The sequence below is a fragment of the Scyliorhinus torazame genome, chromosome 6 (assembly GCF_047496885.1).
Source record: "Scyliorhinus torazame isolate Kashiwa2021f chromosome 6, sScyTor2.1, whole genome shotgun sequence".
NCBI classification, from domain to species: Eukaryota; Metazoa; Chordata; class Chondrichthyes; order Carcharhiniformes; family Scyliorhinidae; genus Scyliorhinus; species Scyliorhinus torazame.
Genome location: NC_092712.1, coordinates 60928948 through 60947045, shown reverse-complemented (window position 1 = coordinate 60947045; position 18098 = coordinate 60928948). Strand labels below are relative to the sequence as shown.

The following is an 18098-nucleotide window of genomic DNA, read 5'->3' as shown; positions in this document are numbered from 1 at the left end:
GATTGGGTTTCCGCCTTGTGATCCGGTTTCCTCCCACAAGTCCCGAAAGACGTGCTGTTAGGTAATTTGGACATTCTGAATTCTCCCTCTGTGTACCCGAACAGGTGCCGGAATGTGGCGACTAGGGGCTTTTCACAGTAACTTCATTGCAGTGTTAATATAAGCCTACTTGTGACAATAAAGATTATTAAACAGACAGTGAACGCAGAGCGATTCAGACCTCATTTACCAGTTTGACAAATATTTTGGATGCTAAGCACTAAACCATGGGTATCTAATTGCATGTCTATCTACCGCAGCATAGAATACAAATGTTGACTAAATCGCTGCAGGCAGATCATCTAAAGTATCGCAACCAACTAAGTAACAACTCACGATGGTGCTGATCCACCTTGTCACCCTTCGATCTGTTCACCAACTCACTTGCAAATAGCATGGAAACAAATAACTAGTGGTGATGTCTGTCCACATTAACACATCTTCGTGCCAATAGCCAGAGTGCACAGGTTCTAAACATGGTAAAATACTCAGAATCCTCAAGAGAAAATGTAGGGCTCAGTTATCATAATCATGAACATTTATTTCCTCTCGTTAATGGAATCCTATAGGGTCGGATGCAGAAATGACCCTTGGTTCCTCACTCTGAAATACAAGGGAAATAGATGCAGGTGGGTTAGTGCCATCGTGAAATAGTCAATAAGACCATTCAAATATTAAGTCACTTCCTGGTCACATTGTCCAACTTTCTCAGTTGGATGGGGTGTAGGGAATGTAGAATTTTCAAATCGCCTTTTTTAACAGTGTGGTGAAAGAAACCGGCATTGGTTATAATCAATATTGGGCTATAATTATTTTAGGCAAAAGTGCTCCTGTGCTCACTGCTTCAATTGCCCTTTTCTAATCTTCCTGCTCCAATCTCTGGAGCGTTCATACCTTTTGTCAATCCCTGCTTACCCCGCCTGAGATCACTCTCCCATTCTTTCCTTAAGCCCTCATCTGTCCAAGATCCTTACACCCATGATCTCTGCTCCCAATGCATTAATACTACAATAAGACTACAATACCCTCACCCCCCCCCCCCCCCACACCCCCTCATATTTCAACACCATAATAATGCATATTCAGATAAAGTGTCCCCAAACCCTAGTATACATCACCGTTCCCAAACACCAATGCAAAACCATCTTGTTGCACCATTGTGTCCCCAGAACCTGTACACCATCTACAAGGCACAAGTCAGGAGTGTGATGGAATACTCCCCACTTGCCTGGGTGAAACTTGACACCATCCAGGACAAAGCAGATTTGTATCTCTTCCACAAACATTCCCTCCCTCCACCACTGATGCACAGTCACAGCAGTGTGTCCCATCTACAAGATCCATTGCAGGAACTCACCAACGTTCCTTAGGCAGCACCTTCCAAATCCATGACCACTACCATCTAGAAGGACAAGGGCAGCAGATACGCTGCATTCATATCACATTGCATCACCATCTTTGACAATGGGGGAGATGGTGGGGTTGTGATAATGTCCTGGACTAGTCATTCAGAGGCCCATGCTATAATGCTCTGAGGACATGGGTTCAAATCACACCACAACAGCTGGTGGAATTTAAATTCAGTTAATAAATCAAAATATAAATCTAGTCATAGTCATGGTGGCCACGACAACTATCATTGATTGTTGTAAATATTCATCCGATTCACTTCTGTCCTTTTTAGGGAAGGATATCTCCATACCCACAGCAATGTGGTTGACTCTTAACTGCCTTCTACAAGGCCTAGAAAGTCACTCTGCTCAAGGGCAATCTGAGATGGGCAGCAAATGCTCGCCTTGCCAGCACCCACATCCCATGAAAGAATTTTAAAAAACAGAATATCCATCAGCACATTTGGACACAAGACTCCACTGTTTCAGTACCCTTCCACCCAGAAAGACCCTCATCTCACAATCCCTGAATTCCTCATTAGCACATTCCTCTGTCCCTAGCTGACCCCATCCCAGCCTTCTAACCCTCCCAGATGCTAGGTTCACCATACCAACATTATCAAACCCCAACTACGACACGTATGACCCGTGCAACATGGTCTTCTATAATCTGGGATTTTTTTTTTAAACAGGTAAGAGGCAAAAGCAATTACAAACAGAAATGTAGTCCAGGACACGGATATATACCTTTTTAAACAATAATTATGCAAACCCCCAAATACATGAATGCTCCCATAATACTGTTTAATATAAACACAATTTGAGTTATTTAGTCACCGTCAGTCAGTGGCCCTGATAATGTATTGTGCGTTACAGGAGATAAAACAACGTTTCCTCCGACTCACCGTGAGCAACGCCATGGGAGATCTGCTAGCTTTAATAATAAAAATGGTATGTGTGTGCACATTTCTTGTCTGTCGCGTCACACTTTGTGTCACAAATATCGGCAAATTATTCCAGTCAAATTTCTTGTGGCTGATTGGCGCAGATCTATGTTTTTTTTTGGAAACAAAGCCAGCATAGTGTTTTGCATGTAATGGAAAATACCCCCACCAACAGAAATCACGTCAGTAATTCGGCAGTTAGAATGTCTGTACCTTCTGATTTAACATATGACTTTAGTGACCTAACTTCGCTAAAACAAAAGGGAAAACCATTTTTAAAAATTCTATGTTTATTTGCAAACTGAAGACCTGGTTGATATTGACCCTGCTAAGTTCTTCCCCAAACCATCAAAACTGTTATCAAACCGAGGCTCTGTTTTGGAACTGGTTCCATAAAAATGACAGAACTCGAGTCTTGATCCTGTAGTAACCAGCCAGAGCGAAGATGGCACAGGTTTTGGGCACGATTTTTCATTTCACCATAAATATGCCAATTGTGCTTTTGGACTGGAGGGTAACCAATGTAACATCTTTGGCAAAGAGGAGAGTGAAGAAGAGAATAACTACAGACCAGGTCATGTAAGTGTTAATTGTGAGTAAATTCATAGGATATGAATTACGTGGTGAGACTGGAGGAGCTGGGATTGTTCTCCTTGGAGGTGAGAAGGTTAAGGTGAAATTTAGTAGAGACGTTCAAAATCGTGAACTATTTATGGAGTAAATAAGGGAAAGCACTGTATCTACTGGCAGAAGAGTCGGATAATCACTTTTCAGGTGATTGACAGAAGAGTTGAGACTTTTTTTTACACAGCGTATTACTGTGATTTGGAATGCACTGCCTGAAAGAATAGTGAAAACAGAATCAGCAACTGTCTGTGCGGAGTCTGCACGTTCTCCCCGTGTGTGCGTGGGTTTCCTCCGGGTGCTCCGGTTTCTTCCCACAGTCCAAAGATGTGCAGGTTAGGTGGATTGGCCATGCTAAAATTGCCTTAGTGTCCAAAATTGCCCTTAGTGTTGGGTGGGGTTACTGGGTGATGGGGTGGGAGTGTGGGCTTGGGTGGGGTGCTCTTTCCAAGAGCCGGTGCAGACTCGATGGGCCGAATGGCTTCCTGCACTGTAAATTCTATGATCTATGAACTTTCAAAAGGGAATTGGACAAATATTTGAAGTGATATAGTCGCAATAATATGGAGAAAAGATAAGAGGACTAATTGCATAAATCTTTCAAAGATGGCCGCTTTCTGTGGTGTCGGCTTCTACGAAGATGTAATTAGGTAAACAAGAAATACTCAAAAGGCAGCCAGAATGGTTTAATTAAAGCCAAATATAGCCAAATGATAAACGTAGAAGTATCTTTTTGAAGAGCTGGCGTATTGAATAGATAAAGGAATTGCAGCCAGTGTGCTGGGTCTGCATTTTCAGGAGGTGTTGACTGAGAGTGACTCATGAAGAATTAAGTAAATGTCATGGCATGGATGGAATCTATGCTGACAGTTGGGAAACAAAGAAGCTAAATACTTGGATTGTAGAAAGAATTGAACCCTCAACCCCTGACCTCAGTGCTGCATCTGCTTTTGATCTCTGTACGCAAAGAACAAAGAAATGTACAGCACAGGAACAGGCCCTTCGGCCCTCCAAGCCCGCGCCGACCATACTGCCCGACTAAACTACAGTCTTCTACACTTCCTGGGTCCGTATCCTTCTATTCCCATCCTATTCATATATTTGTCAAGATGCCCCTTAAATGTCCCTATCGTCCCTGCTTCCACTACCTCCTCCGGTAGCGAGTTCCAGGTACCCACTACCCTCTGCGTAAAAAACTTGCCTCGTACATCTACTCTAAACCTTGCCCCTCTCAACTTAAACCTATGCCCCCTAGTAATTGACCCCTCTACCCTGGGGAAAAGCCTCTGACTATCCACTCTGTCTATGCCCCTCATAATTTTGTAGACCTCTATCAGGTCTCCCCTCAACCTCCTTCGTTCCAGTGAGAACAAACCGAGTTTATTCAATCGCTCCTCATAGCTTATGCCTTCCATACCAGGCAACATTCTGGTAAATCTCTTCTGCACCCTCTCTAAAGCCTCCACATCCTTCTGGTAGTGTGGCGACCAGAATTGAACACTATACTCCAAGTGTGGCCTAACTAAGGTTCTATACAGCTGCAACATGACTTGCCAATTCTTATACTCAATGCCCCGGCCAATGAAGGCAAGCATGCCGTATGCCTTCTTGACTACCTTCTCCACCTGTGTTGCCCCTTTCAATGACCTGTGGACCTGTACTCCTAGATCTCTTTGACTTTCAATACTCTTGAGGGTTCTACCATTCACTGTATATTCCCTACCTGCATTAGACCTTCCAAAATGCATTACCTCACATTTGTCCGGATTAAACTCCATCTGCCATCTCTCCGCCCAAGTCTCCAGACAATCTAAATCCTTCTGTATCCTCAGACAGTCCTCATCGCTATCCGCAATTCCACCAACCTTTGTGTCGTCTGCAAACTTACTAATCAGACCAGTTACATTTTCCTCCAAATCATTTATATATACTACAAAGAGCAAAGGTCCCAGCACTGATCCCTGTGGAACACCACTGGTCACAGCCCTCCAATTAGAAAAGCATCCCTCCATTGCTACCCTCTGCCTTCTATGGCCTAGCCAGTTCGGTATCCACCTTGCCAGTTCACCCCTGATCCCGTGTGACTTCACCTTTTGTACTAGTCTACCATGAGGGACCTTGTCAAAGGCCTTACTGAAGTCCATATAGACAACATCTACTGCCCTACCTGCATCAATCATCTTAGTGACCTCCTCGAAAAACTCTATCAAGTTAGTGAGACACGACCTCCCCTTCACAAAACCGTGCTGCCTCTCACTAATACGTCCATTTGCTTCCAAATGGGAGTAGATCCTGTCTCTAAGAATTCTCTCCAGTAATTTCCCTACCACTGAAGTAAGGCTCACCGGCCTGTAGTTCCCGGGATTATCCTTGCTACCCTTCTTAAACAGAGGAACAACATTGGCTATTCTCCAGTCCTCCGGGACATCCCCTGAAGACAGCGAGGATCCAAAGATTTCTGTCAAGGCCTCAGCAATTTCCTCTCCAGCCTCCTTCAGTATTCTGGGGTAGATCCCATCAGGCCCTGGGGACTTATCTACCTTAATATTTTTTAAGACACCCAACACCTCGTCTTTTTGGATCACAATGTGACCCAGGCTATCTACACCCCCTTCTCCAGACTCAACATCTACCAATTCCTTCTCTTTGGTGAATACTGATGCAAAGTATTCATTTAGTACCTCACCCATTTCCTCTGGCTCCACACATAGATTCCCTTGCCTATCCTTCAGTGGGCCAACCCTTTCCCTGGCTACCCTCTTGCTTTTTATGTACGTGTAAAAAGCCGTGGGATTTTCCTTAACCCTATTTGCCAATGACTTTTCGTGACCCCTTCTAGCCCTCCTGACTCCTTGCTTAAGTTCCTTCCTACTTTCCTTATATGCCACACAGGCTTCGTCTGTTCCCAGCCTTTTAGCCCTGACAAATGCCTCCTTTTTCTTTTTGACGATGCCTACAATATCACTCGTCATCCAAGGTTCCCGAAAATTGCTGTATTTATCTTTCTTCCTCACAGGAACATGCCGGTCCTGTATTCCTTTCAACTGACACTTGAAAGCCTCCCACATGTCAGATGTTGATTTGCCCTCAAACATCCGCCCCCAATCTATGTTCTTCAGTTCCCGCCTAATATTGTTATAATTAGCCTTCCCCCAATTTAGCACATTCATCCTCGGACCACTCTTATCCTTGTCCACCAGTACTTTAAAACTTACTGAATTGTGGTCACTGTTACCTAAATGCTCCCCTACTGAAACATCTACCACCTGGCCGGGCTCATTCCCCAATACCAGGTCCAGTACCGCCCCTTCCCTAGTTGGACTGTTTACATATTGTTTTAAGAAGCCCTCCTGGATGCTCCTTACAAACTCCTCCCCGTCTAAGCCCCTGGCACTAAGTGAGTCCCAGTCAATATTGGGGAAGTTGAAGTCTCCCATCACCACAACCCTGTTGTTTTTACTCTTTTCCAAAATCTGTCTACCTATCTGCTCCTCTATCTCCCGCTGGCTGTTGGGAGGCCTGTAGTATACCCCCAACATTGTGACTGCACCCTTCTTATTCCTGATCTCTACCCATATAGCCTCACTGCCCTCTGAGGTGTCCTCTCGCAGTATAGCTGTGATATTCTCCCGAACAAGTAGCGCAACTCCGCCTCCCCTTTTACATCCCCCTCTATCCCGCCTGAAACATCTAAATCCTGGAACGTTTAGCTGCCAATCCTGCCCTTCCCTCAACCAGGTCTCTGTAATGGCAACAACATCATAGTTCCAAGTAGTAATCCAAGCTCTAAGTTCTAAGTTCATCTGCCTTACCCGTAATGCTCCTTGCATTAAAACATATGCACTTCAGGCCACCAGACCCGCTGTGTTCAGCAACTTCTCCCCGTCTGCTCTGCCTCAGAGCCACACTGTCCCTATTCCCTAGTTCTCCCTCAATGCTCTCACCTTCTGACCTATTGCTCCCGTGCCCACCCCCCTGCCATAGGTCATCTACACTTGGACATAGGGAGTACAATCTCAGAATTTGCTGAAGAGAAAATAATATAGTTTGGCAAAAATGTAAACGACTGTCAGAGAACTAGAAGAGGGAGACCAGTGCAGAACGCAATTTATTGTGGACAAGCGTTAAATAATACATTTTGGGAGGTAGCAGAAGAAATCACTAAAGGTTGTGGATGAACTGATGGATCCAAGGGTTCAAATACATGAGATTTCAGGCGGATAAAACAATTTTTTAAAAATGTGTTAATAACATTTGGAGTTTTATGAATAGGAGAATAAAGAGGATTCGATAGAAATTGCATCACAGAAATAAGATATTCAGTTCAGTCAGTTGCTGTTTACCAATCCCACCTGCACATCTTGTTCCCATTATTCCTCTTTCAATGAAATACCAATTTAGCCTAAACTTAAATGTTGACATGTAGAGGCAAAGTTAACTTCGGTCGGGGTGCGTTTAGTTGAATGGAACAGTAAACCAGCTGCGTGTCTAGGAGGGGGAGCGTTTGCCGCAACCACTTTGCTATTGCTGGTATTGAAACACTGCCAAAGTTGAGTTTCGCCCCCATAGCCACTACTGCTTTAGTAGTTCATTCCAAAAGTTCACAATCCTCTGTGTAAAGGTTACTTTTAAATCGTGTCGCTATTTCTACTGTTCTAATTGAGACCAGCCCCAAATAATTACATTTTTTCTTCTGTGTTTCCCTTTCTCATGCTGGGTAGTATCCTAGCAAATCTGCCCAGTACCCTCTGCATCGACATTGTTCCGGTAGTGTGGAGACCAAAACTGTACATAATACTTCAACCGTACTTAGGTTAATATATATAGGTTCAGACTTTTTATGGTCTTATCCACTTGATGTGCTGATTTTAATATTTTGTTTATGTGAACTCCCAAATTGCTGCTGCTTTCATCACCCAGCTTTATTCCATTTAAAACAAAATAAACCAATCATTGTTCAGGAGAGTGTAACTATTCAGAATTAAAGTATTGTGGTACCTGCATGGGTCCTAGCTCCGCTTGCCATTTTATGGGGTATGTGGAACATTCCTTGATCCAGGCCTACCCGGGTCCCCTCCCACAACTCTCCCACACGCGCGCTCTCTCTCCCACATGCGCGCTCTCTCTCCCACATGCACGCTCTCTCTCCCACACACGCGCTCTCTCTCCCACACGCGCGCTCTCTCTCCCACACGCGCGCTCTCTCTCCCACACGCGCGCTCTCTCTCCCACACGCGCACTCTCTCTCCCAAACGCGCGCTCTCTCTCCCACACACGCTTTCTCTCTCTCCCACACGCGCGTTCTCTCTCCCACACGCGCGCTCTCCCAAACGCGCGCTCTCTCTCCCAAACGCGCGCTCTCTCTCCCACACGTGCGCTCCCTCTCTCCCACACGCGCGCTCCCTCTCTCCCACACGCGCGCTCCCTCTCTCCCACACGCGCGCTCCCTCTCTCCCACACGCGCGCTCCCTCTCTCCCACACGCGCGCTCCCTCTCTCCCACACGCGCGCTCCCTCTCTCCCACACGCGCGCTCCCTCTCTCCCACACGCGCGCTCCCTCTCTCCCACACGCGCGCTCCCTCTCTCCCACACGCGCGCTCCCTCTCTCCCACACGCGCGCTCCCTCTCTCCCACACGCGCGCTCCCTCTCTCCCACACGCGCGCTCCCTCTCTCCCACACGCGCGCTCCCTCTCTCCCACACGCGCGCTCCCTCTCTCCCACACGCGCGCTCCCTCTCTCCCACACGCGCGCTCCCTCTCTCCCACACGCGCGCTCCCTCTCTCCCACACGCGCGCTCCCTCTCTCCCACACGCGCGCTCCCTCTCTCCCACACGCGCGCTCCCTCTCTCCCACACGCGCGCTCCCTCTCTCCCACACGCGCGCTCCCTCTCTCCCACACGCGCGCTCCCTCTCTCCCACACGCGCGCTCTCTCTCTCCCACACGCGTGCTCTCTCGCTCTCACAAGCGCGCGCTCTCTCCAACGCGCGCGCTCTCTCCCCCAAACGCGCGCGCTCTCTCCCACACGCGTGCGCTCTCTCCCACACGCGTGCGCTCTCTCCCACACGCGAGCTCTCTCTCCCACACGCACGCCCTATCTCCCACACGCGCGCTCCCTCACCCACACGCGCGCTCCCTCACCCACACGCGCGCTCCCTCCCCCAAACACGCGCGTCCTCTCCCACATGCGAGCGCTCTCTCCCACACGCGCGGCCTCTCACGCACTCATGCGCTCTCTCACCCACACGCGCGCGCTCTCACCCACACGCGCGCGCTCTCACCCTCGCGCGCGCTCTCTCTCCCACACGCGCACTCTCTCTCCCAAACGCGCGCTCTCTCTCCCACACACGCTTTCTCTCTCTCCCACACGCGCGTTCTCTCTCCCACACGCGCGCTCTCCCAAACGCGCGCTCTCTCTCCCACACGTGCGCTCCCTCTCTCCCACACGCGCGCTCCCTCTCTCCCACACGCGCGCTCCCTCTCTCCCACACGCGCGCTCCCTCTCTCCCACACGCGCGCTCCCTCTCTCCCACACGCGCGCTCCCTCTCTCCCACACGCGTGCTCTCTCTCTCCCACATGCGTGCTCTCTCGCTCTCACAAGCGCGCTCTCTCTCCAACGCGCGCGCTCTCTCCCCCAAACGCGCGCGCTCTCTCCCACACGCGTGCGCTCTCTCCCACACGCATGCGCTCTCTCCCACACGCGAGCTCTCTCTCCCACACGCACGCCCTATCTCCCACACGCGCGCTCCCTCACCCACACGCGCGCTCCCTCACCCACACGCGCGCTCCCTCCCCCAAACACGCGCGTCCTCTCCCACATGCGAGCGCTCTCTCCCACACGCGCGGCCTCTCACGCACTCATGCGCTCTCTCACCCACACGCGCGCGCTCTCACCCACACGCGCGCGCTCTCACCCTCGCGCGCGCTCACACCCACACGCGTCCCCTCTCCCACACGCATACTCTCTCTCCTACACGCGCCCTCTCTCTCCCACACGTGTCCTCTCTCTCCCACACATGTGCTCTCTCCCACATGTGTCCTCTCTCCCACACGTGTCCTCTCTCCCACACGTGTGCTCTCTCTTCCACACACGCGCTCTTTCACCCACACGTGCGCTCTCTCTCCAACACGCGCCTGCTCTCTCCCACACACGCGCGCTCTCTCCCACACGCGCCCGCTCTCTCCCACACGTGCGCTCTCTCTCCCACACGTGTGCTCTCTCTCTCCCACACGTGTGCTCTCTCTCCCACACGTGTGCTCTCTCTCCCACACGTGTGCTCTCTCTCCCACACGAGTGCTCTCTCTCCCACACGCACGCTCTCTCTCCCACACGCACGCTCTCTCTCCCACACGCGCGCTCTCTCTCCCACACGCGCGCTCTCTCTCCCACACGCGCGCTCTCTCTCCCACACGCGCGCTCTCTCTCCCACACGCGCGCTCTCTCTCCCACACGCGCGCTCTCTCTCCCACACGCGCGCGCTCTCTCCCACACGCGCGCGCTCTCTCCCACACGCGCGCTCTCTCTCCCACACGTGCGCTCTCTCTCCCACACGCGCGCGCTCTCTCACCCACACATGCGCGCTCTCTCACCCACACGCGCGCCCGCTCTCTCCCACACGCGCGCGCTCTCTCCCACACGCGCGCTCTCTCTCCCACACGTGCGCTCTCTCTCCCACACGCGCGCGCTCTCTCTCCCACACGCGCGCGCGCTCTCTCTCCCACACGCGCGCGCGCTCTCCCACACTCGCACTCCCACTCTCTCACTCTGTACCGCACTGGCGTTCTCTCTATACGGATCCGCGCTCTCTCTGTACCACACTCGCACTCCCTCTCTCACTTTGTACCGCACTCGCGCTCTTTCTCTCTCTGTACCGCACTCGCGCGCTCTCTCTCTCTCTGTACCGCTCACGCGCTCTCTCTCCCATACTCGTTCTCGCCATAGCGTGGATGATTCTTTAATGTACATTGCTTTGGACCTAATACTATAGTCACATTATAATTTTTTGTACATGAACTGAATGGCTTGAACATGCAGACAGAACAGCAGCATTTCACAATGTAGCAGATGACATACAAGGAATAAGTAGTATCTTTAAAACAAAGGGTAAAACAATTGGCCTCAGGAGGTGCTTATTTACAGTAATTAGACCTAGTGGTTCTACTGGGAGAGAGCAATTTACGCGGTATTCTCTCTTGGGATGTCCTCAGGTGTCTTACCCGCTGCTTCTTGATCTCCAGGACAATGCTGTAGCAGCGAGTTTTCTTCTGCAGGTCCTCATTGGAAATTTTATTTGGCCAGTAGTTGGTCCAGATCTTAGGTAGGCAGCTGTTACAAAAGGCCTTGACTGTACCCATGTCTGTCTTCACTGTCCTCCAGCATTCAGATCCATACAGCGGGACTGACTTTACAATATTGTTGTAGAGTCCGACTTTGGTCTTAAGACTGTATTGTTTGGACTCCCAGATGCTTCGAAGTCTGCTAAATGAACCACTAATTTTATCCACCCTGGCCGTGGTGTTCTCCTTATCACTGTTGTCATTGCTGTTAAGGCTCCCAGGATAAGTTATACTCGAGAGCATCTCTATTGGTGGTAATTGGAGATGCTGCTGGTGTGTTGATGCTCATGATTTGGGTTTTCTGCTTGTTTTTCAAGCATGTTTATTAAAGTTTTACATTTTAGAGAATGACGCAACAAAATTACGAAATAGTACATCGCCATAAGCAAGGGGAAAAAAACTGCTCGGCACATATGAGCACAGAGAGAGACAGGAAGACAACATTACAATTGGCTCCACAGCCCCATCAGAGAAACGGGATGAGGCCATGAAAAAAATGATAAAATTGTGCACACCCTCTCACGTCCCGTTAGCCCCCAATTACCACGAGGAATCAGGATAGATTTTCCACACCATGTCCGGGTGCGCACCAACATACATCTCCCTCAACCCTAGCAGCACCAAAGGTATCAACAACCCACCACAGTCTTCTCTCGTCGGGTACCAGACCTATTTGCACTCATGTAGGAGCCAAGCATGGATCCTTCATATCCGCCCTTACAAAAGCAAAGAAAATATGCTAAAGCCTGAATCCTGAGAGGATCACCTATATACCACACAACACATCTTCACCCAAATCTCCGGCCCAGCGTACAACCAACACCATTCCATGCAGTTGTGCAGTGGGGACCAGCAGCAACATGTTTGGATTACGGTTAAACCTTCAGAGCCTTCCAAGAAAGGAAGAGGAAAAAAGAAAGCTGGAAACTACCAGAACCCCCCCCCCCCCCCCAGCCCCCACCCCCAAGGGGGACGGGATATCCACCAAGCAACGGGCTCATCCAGAGGCCCCCGTGCACTGAAGAAGCAAAATCCAAATCTCAGGATGGCCCCACAAGAACCCTCCAGAAGGGTCGTCCCAAGCCCCCAAGTGCACAGGATGCCACAGGGTGGGAGGAGGAGCTGGGCATGGATTTGGGATGGGAGGGGTGGTTGTGGAGTCAGATTATGCACCGGGTAAATCCAACACCATCCTGTGCTAGACTGAGCTTGGTACAGTTCAAAGTGGTATGTAGGGCTCACATGATGCGGGCGCAGATGAGTTTTGGTTACGTCTGAGATTGGCGGGGAATTGGGTTCCGATATTTGATGCATTGTTGGAAATTGTGGGAGTGGAGATGTTGCCGGTCTCTTTGGTGGCGATCTTTGGGGTGTCGGAGCTGTTGGAAGTGAGGGATGCTGTTGAAGTGTTCTTCACCATTCTGATTGCCTGGCAGTGAATCCTACTGGAGTGGAGGTCGGCATGGCTGGGGGATGTAGCAAAAATCCTTAAATTGGAAAAGATTAAGTTCATCCTTAGGGACTCGCGGTGTAGGGGGCGCAGATTCTGTGTGAGACGGAGGTTGATTTTGCCCCTGTTTGAGGATTTGTTTGGTGGTGGTGGTGGTGGGGGGGGGGGGGGGGGGGGGGGGGGGGGCACGGTGGTTATGGGGAGAAAACATAGAACATAGAAAATACAGCACAGAACAGGCCCTTCGGCCCACGATGTTGTGCCGAACTTTTGTCCTAGATTAAGAACAAATTAATCTACACCCCATCATTCTACCGTACTCCATGTACCTATCCAATAGCCGCTTGAAGGTCCCTAATGTTTCCGACTCAACTACTTCCACAGGCAGTGCATTCCATGCCCCTGCTACTCTCTGGGTAAAGAACCTACCTCTGACATCCCCCCCGATATCTTCCACCATTCACCTTAAATTTATATCCCCTTGTAATGGTTTGTTCTGCCCGGGGAAAAAGTCTCTGACTGTCTACTCGATCTATTCCCCTGATCATCTTATAAGATCATAAGACATAGGAGCAGAAGTAAGGCCATTCGGCCCATCGAGTCCACTCCGCTATTCAATCATGGCTGATTTCAACTCCATTTACCCGCTCTCTCTCCATAGCCCTTAATTCCTCGAGAAATCAAGAATTTATCAACTTCTGTCTTAAAGACACTCAACGTCCCGGCCTCCACCGCCCTCTGTGGCAATGAATTCCACAGACCCAACTCTCTCTGGCTGAAGAAATTTCTCCTCACCTCTGTTCTAAAGTGACTCCCTTTTATTCTAAGGCTGTGCCCCGCAGGGTCCTAGTTTCCCCGGCTAATGGAAACAACTTCCCTACATCCACCCTATCTAAGCCATTCATTATCTTGTAAGTTTCTATTAGATCTCCCCTCAACCTCCTAAACTCCAATGAATATAATCCCAGGATCCTCAGACGTTCACCGTATGTTAGGCCTACCATTCCTAGGATCATCCGTGTGAATCTCCGCTGGACCCGCTCCATCTCCCCTCATCCTTCTCCGTTCTAATGAGAAAAGGCCTAGCACCCTCAACCTTTCCTCGTAAGACCTACTCTCCATTCCAGGCAACATCCTGGTAAATCTCCTTTGCACCTTTTCCAAAGCTTCCACATCCTTCCTAAAATGAGGGCGACCAGAACTGCACACACTACTCCAAATGTGGCCTTACCAAGGTTTTGTACAGCTGCATCATCACCTCACGGCTCTTAAATTCAATCCCTCTGCCAGTGAACGCTAGCACACCATAGGCCTTCTTCACAGCTCTATCCACTTGAGTAGCAACTTTCAAAGATCTATGAACATAGACCCCAAGATCTCTCTGCTCCTCCACATTGCCAAGAACTCTAAAGGGGAAAGTATGTCAAACTGTGGGGATTGTGTTATGTTTGTTGAATGATTATCTGTCTAGCCACAGCACCAGACCTGGTTGAGCCCAAAACATCCCAACACGCAGGAAACTATACCCCCAGGACCTCCAGAACACCCCTCCCAGACCTGCACCCCAGCCATATCTATACCTCTCCCACTCCATCCAGGGCAATGCACTATCCCCACTTATACTAAGGAGAAGAGGATACTCACCAGCTGGGGGGAACGCATCCCAAAAAAAAGAACAACCATCAAAACACCCATCAATTGGGCGCTCTGGGAGGGAGTGCCAATTCGCTTCTGAGGGAAAGATGCACAAACTGACTCAGAATGACCACCATCACAGAAAGGATACCAAGGGCAATCCCTTTCCTCAAACCAACCACCAACAAACCAATCTCACCTCAGCGTGCACCATTATTTATCTTCTTATTCAAAGAGCTCCAGAGCGGACCACAGTGAGAGACCCAAGCGACAGAAAACTCAGCCTCCAGGAAGTCACAGTGTACCCAGTCCTCTCCAGGATTCAAAATCTGCCCAGGCCATTGAAGGATAAAGGCACAGATTCTTAAATTCAAGTAACAGAGAAAAAAATATCCTGACACTGATTGCCTCTAATTTGGCTTCAATCTCAGTAAGGACTGTTAGCACAATTGCTCCACAGCTCCAGGTCCCAGGTTCGATTCCGGCTTGGGTCACTGTCTGTGCGGAGTCTGCACATCCTCCCCGTGTGTGCGTGGGTTTCCTCCGGGTGCTCTGGTTTCCTCCCACAGTCCAAAGATGTGCAGGTTAGGTGGATTGGCCATGATAAATTGCCCTTCGTGTCCAACATTGCCCTTAGTGTTGGGTGGGGTTACTGGGTTATGGGACTGGGGTGACGGTGTTGACCTTGGGTGGGGTGCTCTTTCCAAGAGCTGGTGCGGACTCGATGGGCCGAATGGCCGCCTTCTGCACTGTAAATTCTATGATTCTACCAACCTCAACCATCCACCCTTCAACCATTTCCAGCTCCACTTATCTTTCTTATAAACAAGACGGGGCATAATTTTTTAAAAAAGCATTCCCCTTCCAAAACCACAAGGCTTCTCAGACATAACAACAAAAAGTAGTAAAATTGCACAGCTCACACGTCACATAGTCAACTTCAAACCACTCCGACAATGTCAGAGTCTGAGATTTGCAGTACAGAAAGGCCCTTCGGCCCATCGTTTCTGCCATCAAGTAGTCATCTCTTCTAATCCTACTTTACAGTATTTGATTGAGCCTTGTGTGCTATGGTGTTTCAAGTGTTCATCTAAATGTTGTCAGGGTCCTGCCTCTGCCACCCTTTCAGGTACTGTGTTCCAGATTCCCGCCACCCTCTGGGTGAAGAGGTTTTTCCTCAAATTCCGTCCACATCTCCTGCCCCTAACCACAAACGTAATGCCAAAGATGATGCATTCAAAGCGCTCATAGAGCTTCCCAATGAAACTGACAATCTTGGGTGCAATTTCAAAGGCTTTGAGAATCTTCAACAGGCTCTCACGGTGAACACTGCCTTCTTGACGTCTATGAAGTTGATGTAGTGGGTGCATTCCATTCGAGGCATTGTACTCTGATGGTGCGCAGAGCAAATATATCCGGTTTATACATCCTCTGCCCTTGTGGAACTCTGCTTACTCTTACCCAAGCTTGTCACCAGTGGCGTCTCCAAGCCGCTTGAGGAGAATTCTGCAGAAGGTATTGCTGGAGATGGAAAGGATTACAATTCCTCGCCAGTCGCGACAGTGGCAGATGTCCCCTTTGGCAGTTTCAAAAATAGGCCTTTACTCCAGTCTTCTGCTATGACTTCACTTTCCCATACCTTGCAGAAAAGATCAGTAAGCATCCTAGGAGCCCTGTTCACATCTGCTTTTCCTGCAGGGAGTCAATTCGAGCCATTTTGCCATTTTTTATGGCTTGATGGCTGCACAGACTTCAATGGGTGGCCTGTTGTCAGTACCAACAACATCATCAGAAGGTGGTGGATTAGCTGGACCATCAGCCTGCTTAAGAGCCTCTTCAAACTGTTGTACCCATCTTGCAGCTTGCTTGCTCTCTGCTGTTATCACACATTCATGTTTGTCTTTGACTGGCATGGTGTGATTAGTGTTTTGTCCACGGAGTGTTTAGTGACATTGTACACGTGTTCACTTCTCCTCTTTCTGCAGCCTCTCTCGCCAAATCCTCAGCAAATGTTCTCTAGTCTCTTCTTTACTCTGTCTTTGGTCTTATTTTGTTCTTCAGCCTGTTGAGTCAAACTGGATGACTTTGCATTTAGCAGCTTTTCCTTAAAGCTGTTTTCTTCACTCCTCTTCCATTCTTACGCATCTCTGCGGTTAACCACTTCTTATTTTTTTGTCTGAATCCAATGACCACCTTAGCTGCTTCAGCCTATGCTTCTGTGATGTTACCCAAATTTTTCGACTATGTCTTGATCTACTTTGGCTGCATTGGCTAGTATGCTAATGCAATTCCTGAGCTCAATGATAAAACCCTTCAGATCATGACATGTAAGCTTGGCAATGGGCAAGATTTCCCAGCGGCTCACCCACCCATCCTAATCTGAACGACATGCCCCCATGTCCAGACCCGACACTGCATCCGACATTTCCTCCACCATCTCCATATTTGGCCCTGTGTTCTGCAGGACGTTAAAAAGTTCCTCGGTTACCGTCCCATCAGTCTCCTCTCAATCATCAAGATAATAAAAAATGCTATCATGTGACACTTGCTTCGCAATAACCTGCTCACGGACATTCAAATTGGGTCCCACCAGTGTCACTCCGCTCCTGACCTCATTACAGACTTGGTTCAAACCTGGACAAATGAGCTGAATGGCAGAGATGAGGTGAGAGTGACTGCCCTTGACATCAAGGCAGCATTTAGCCAAATGTGGCTTCAAGGAGCGCGAGCAAAACTGGTGTCTATGGGAATCAGGGGGATAACTCTCTGCTGGTTGGACTCATTCGTAGCTCAAATGAAAATGGTTGAGTTGGTTGGAAGTCTGTCATCTCAGCTCAAGGACATCACTGCAGGAGTTCCGCAGAGTTTCCTCTGCCTAACCATCTTCAGCTGCTTTATGAATGACCTTTCTTCCACCATAAGGTCAGAATTGGGGATGTTTGCTGATGGTTGCACAATATTCACAATTCGAAACTCCTCAGATGATGAAGCAGTCTATGTGCAAATGCAACAAGACCTGTACATTACATTGTCTGTATGGAGGTTGCACTTTATCCCGTGTCTATGTGGGTTTCTTGCGAGTGCTCCGATTTCCTCCCACAGTCCAATGATGAGCAAGTTAGGTGGATTGGCCATGCTAAATTGCCTCTTAGTGCCCAAAGATGTGCAGGTTACCTGGGATTACCGGGATAGGGCGGGGAGTACTGTGTGCAGTTCTAGTCACTACATTGTAGGAAGGATGTGATTGCACTGGAGCGGGTGCAGAGGAGATTCACCAGGATGTTGCCTGGGATGGAACAGAGGTTGGATAGGCTTGAGTTGTTTTCGCTGGAGCGGAGCAGACTGAGGGGTGACCTGATGGAGGTGTGCAAGATTATGAGGGGCATGGACAGGGTGGATAGGGAGCAGCTGTTCCCCTTAACTGAAGGGCCAGTCATGAGGCTGCACAAGTTCAAGGGGTAGCATGGTAGAGCACAGTAGTTAGCACTGTTGCTTCACAGCACCAGGGACCCGGGTTTAAGTCCCAGCTTAGGTCACTGTCTGTGTGGTGTCTGCATGTTCTCCCCGTGTCTGCATGTGTTTCGTCCAGGTGCTCCGTTTTCCTCCCACAAGTCCCGAAAGACCTGCTTGTTAGGTGAATTGGACATTCTGAATTCTCCCTCTGTGTACCCGAACAGG

At 49.3% G+C, this 18098-nt stretch overlaps 1 protein-coding gene across 7 annotated transcripts in view; it reads left to right on the top strand.

The window, feature by feature from the left end:
• The window catches only part of LOC140424813 (disco-interacting protein 2 homolog C), an 803805-nt gene that overhangs the window by 549792 nt on the left and 235915 nt on the right, over window positions 1–18098 (top strand). For 4 of the 7 annotated variants that reach the window (XM_072508262.1, XM_072508265.1, XM_072508264.1 and 1 more), the window contains one exon: window positions 2307–2381. The exons of the other annotated variants lie outside the window; for them this stretch is intronic. In XM_072508262.1, coding sequence (XP_072364363.1) covers window positions 2307–2381 — 75 coding nt within the window. The remainder of the gene's footprint in view (window positions 1–2306; window positions 2382–18098) is intronic. 7 annotated transcript variants of the gene reach the window in all.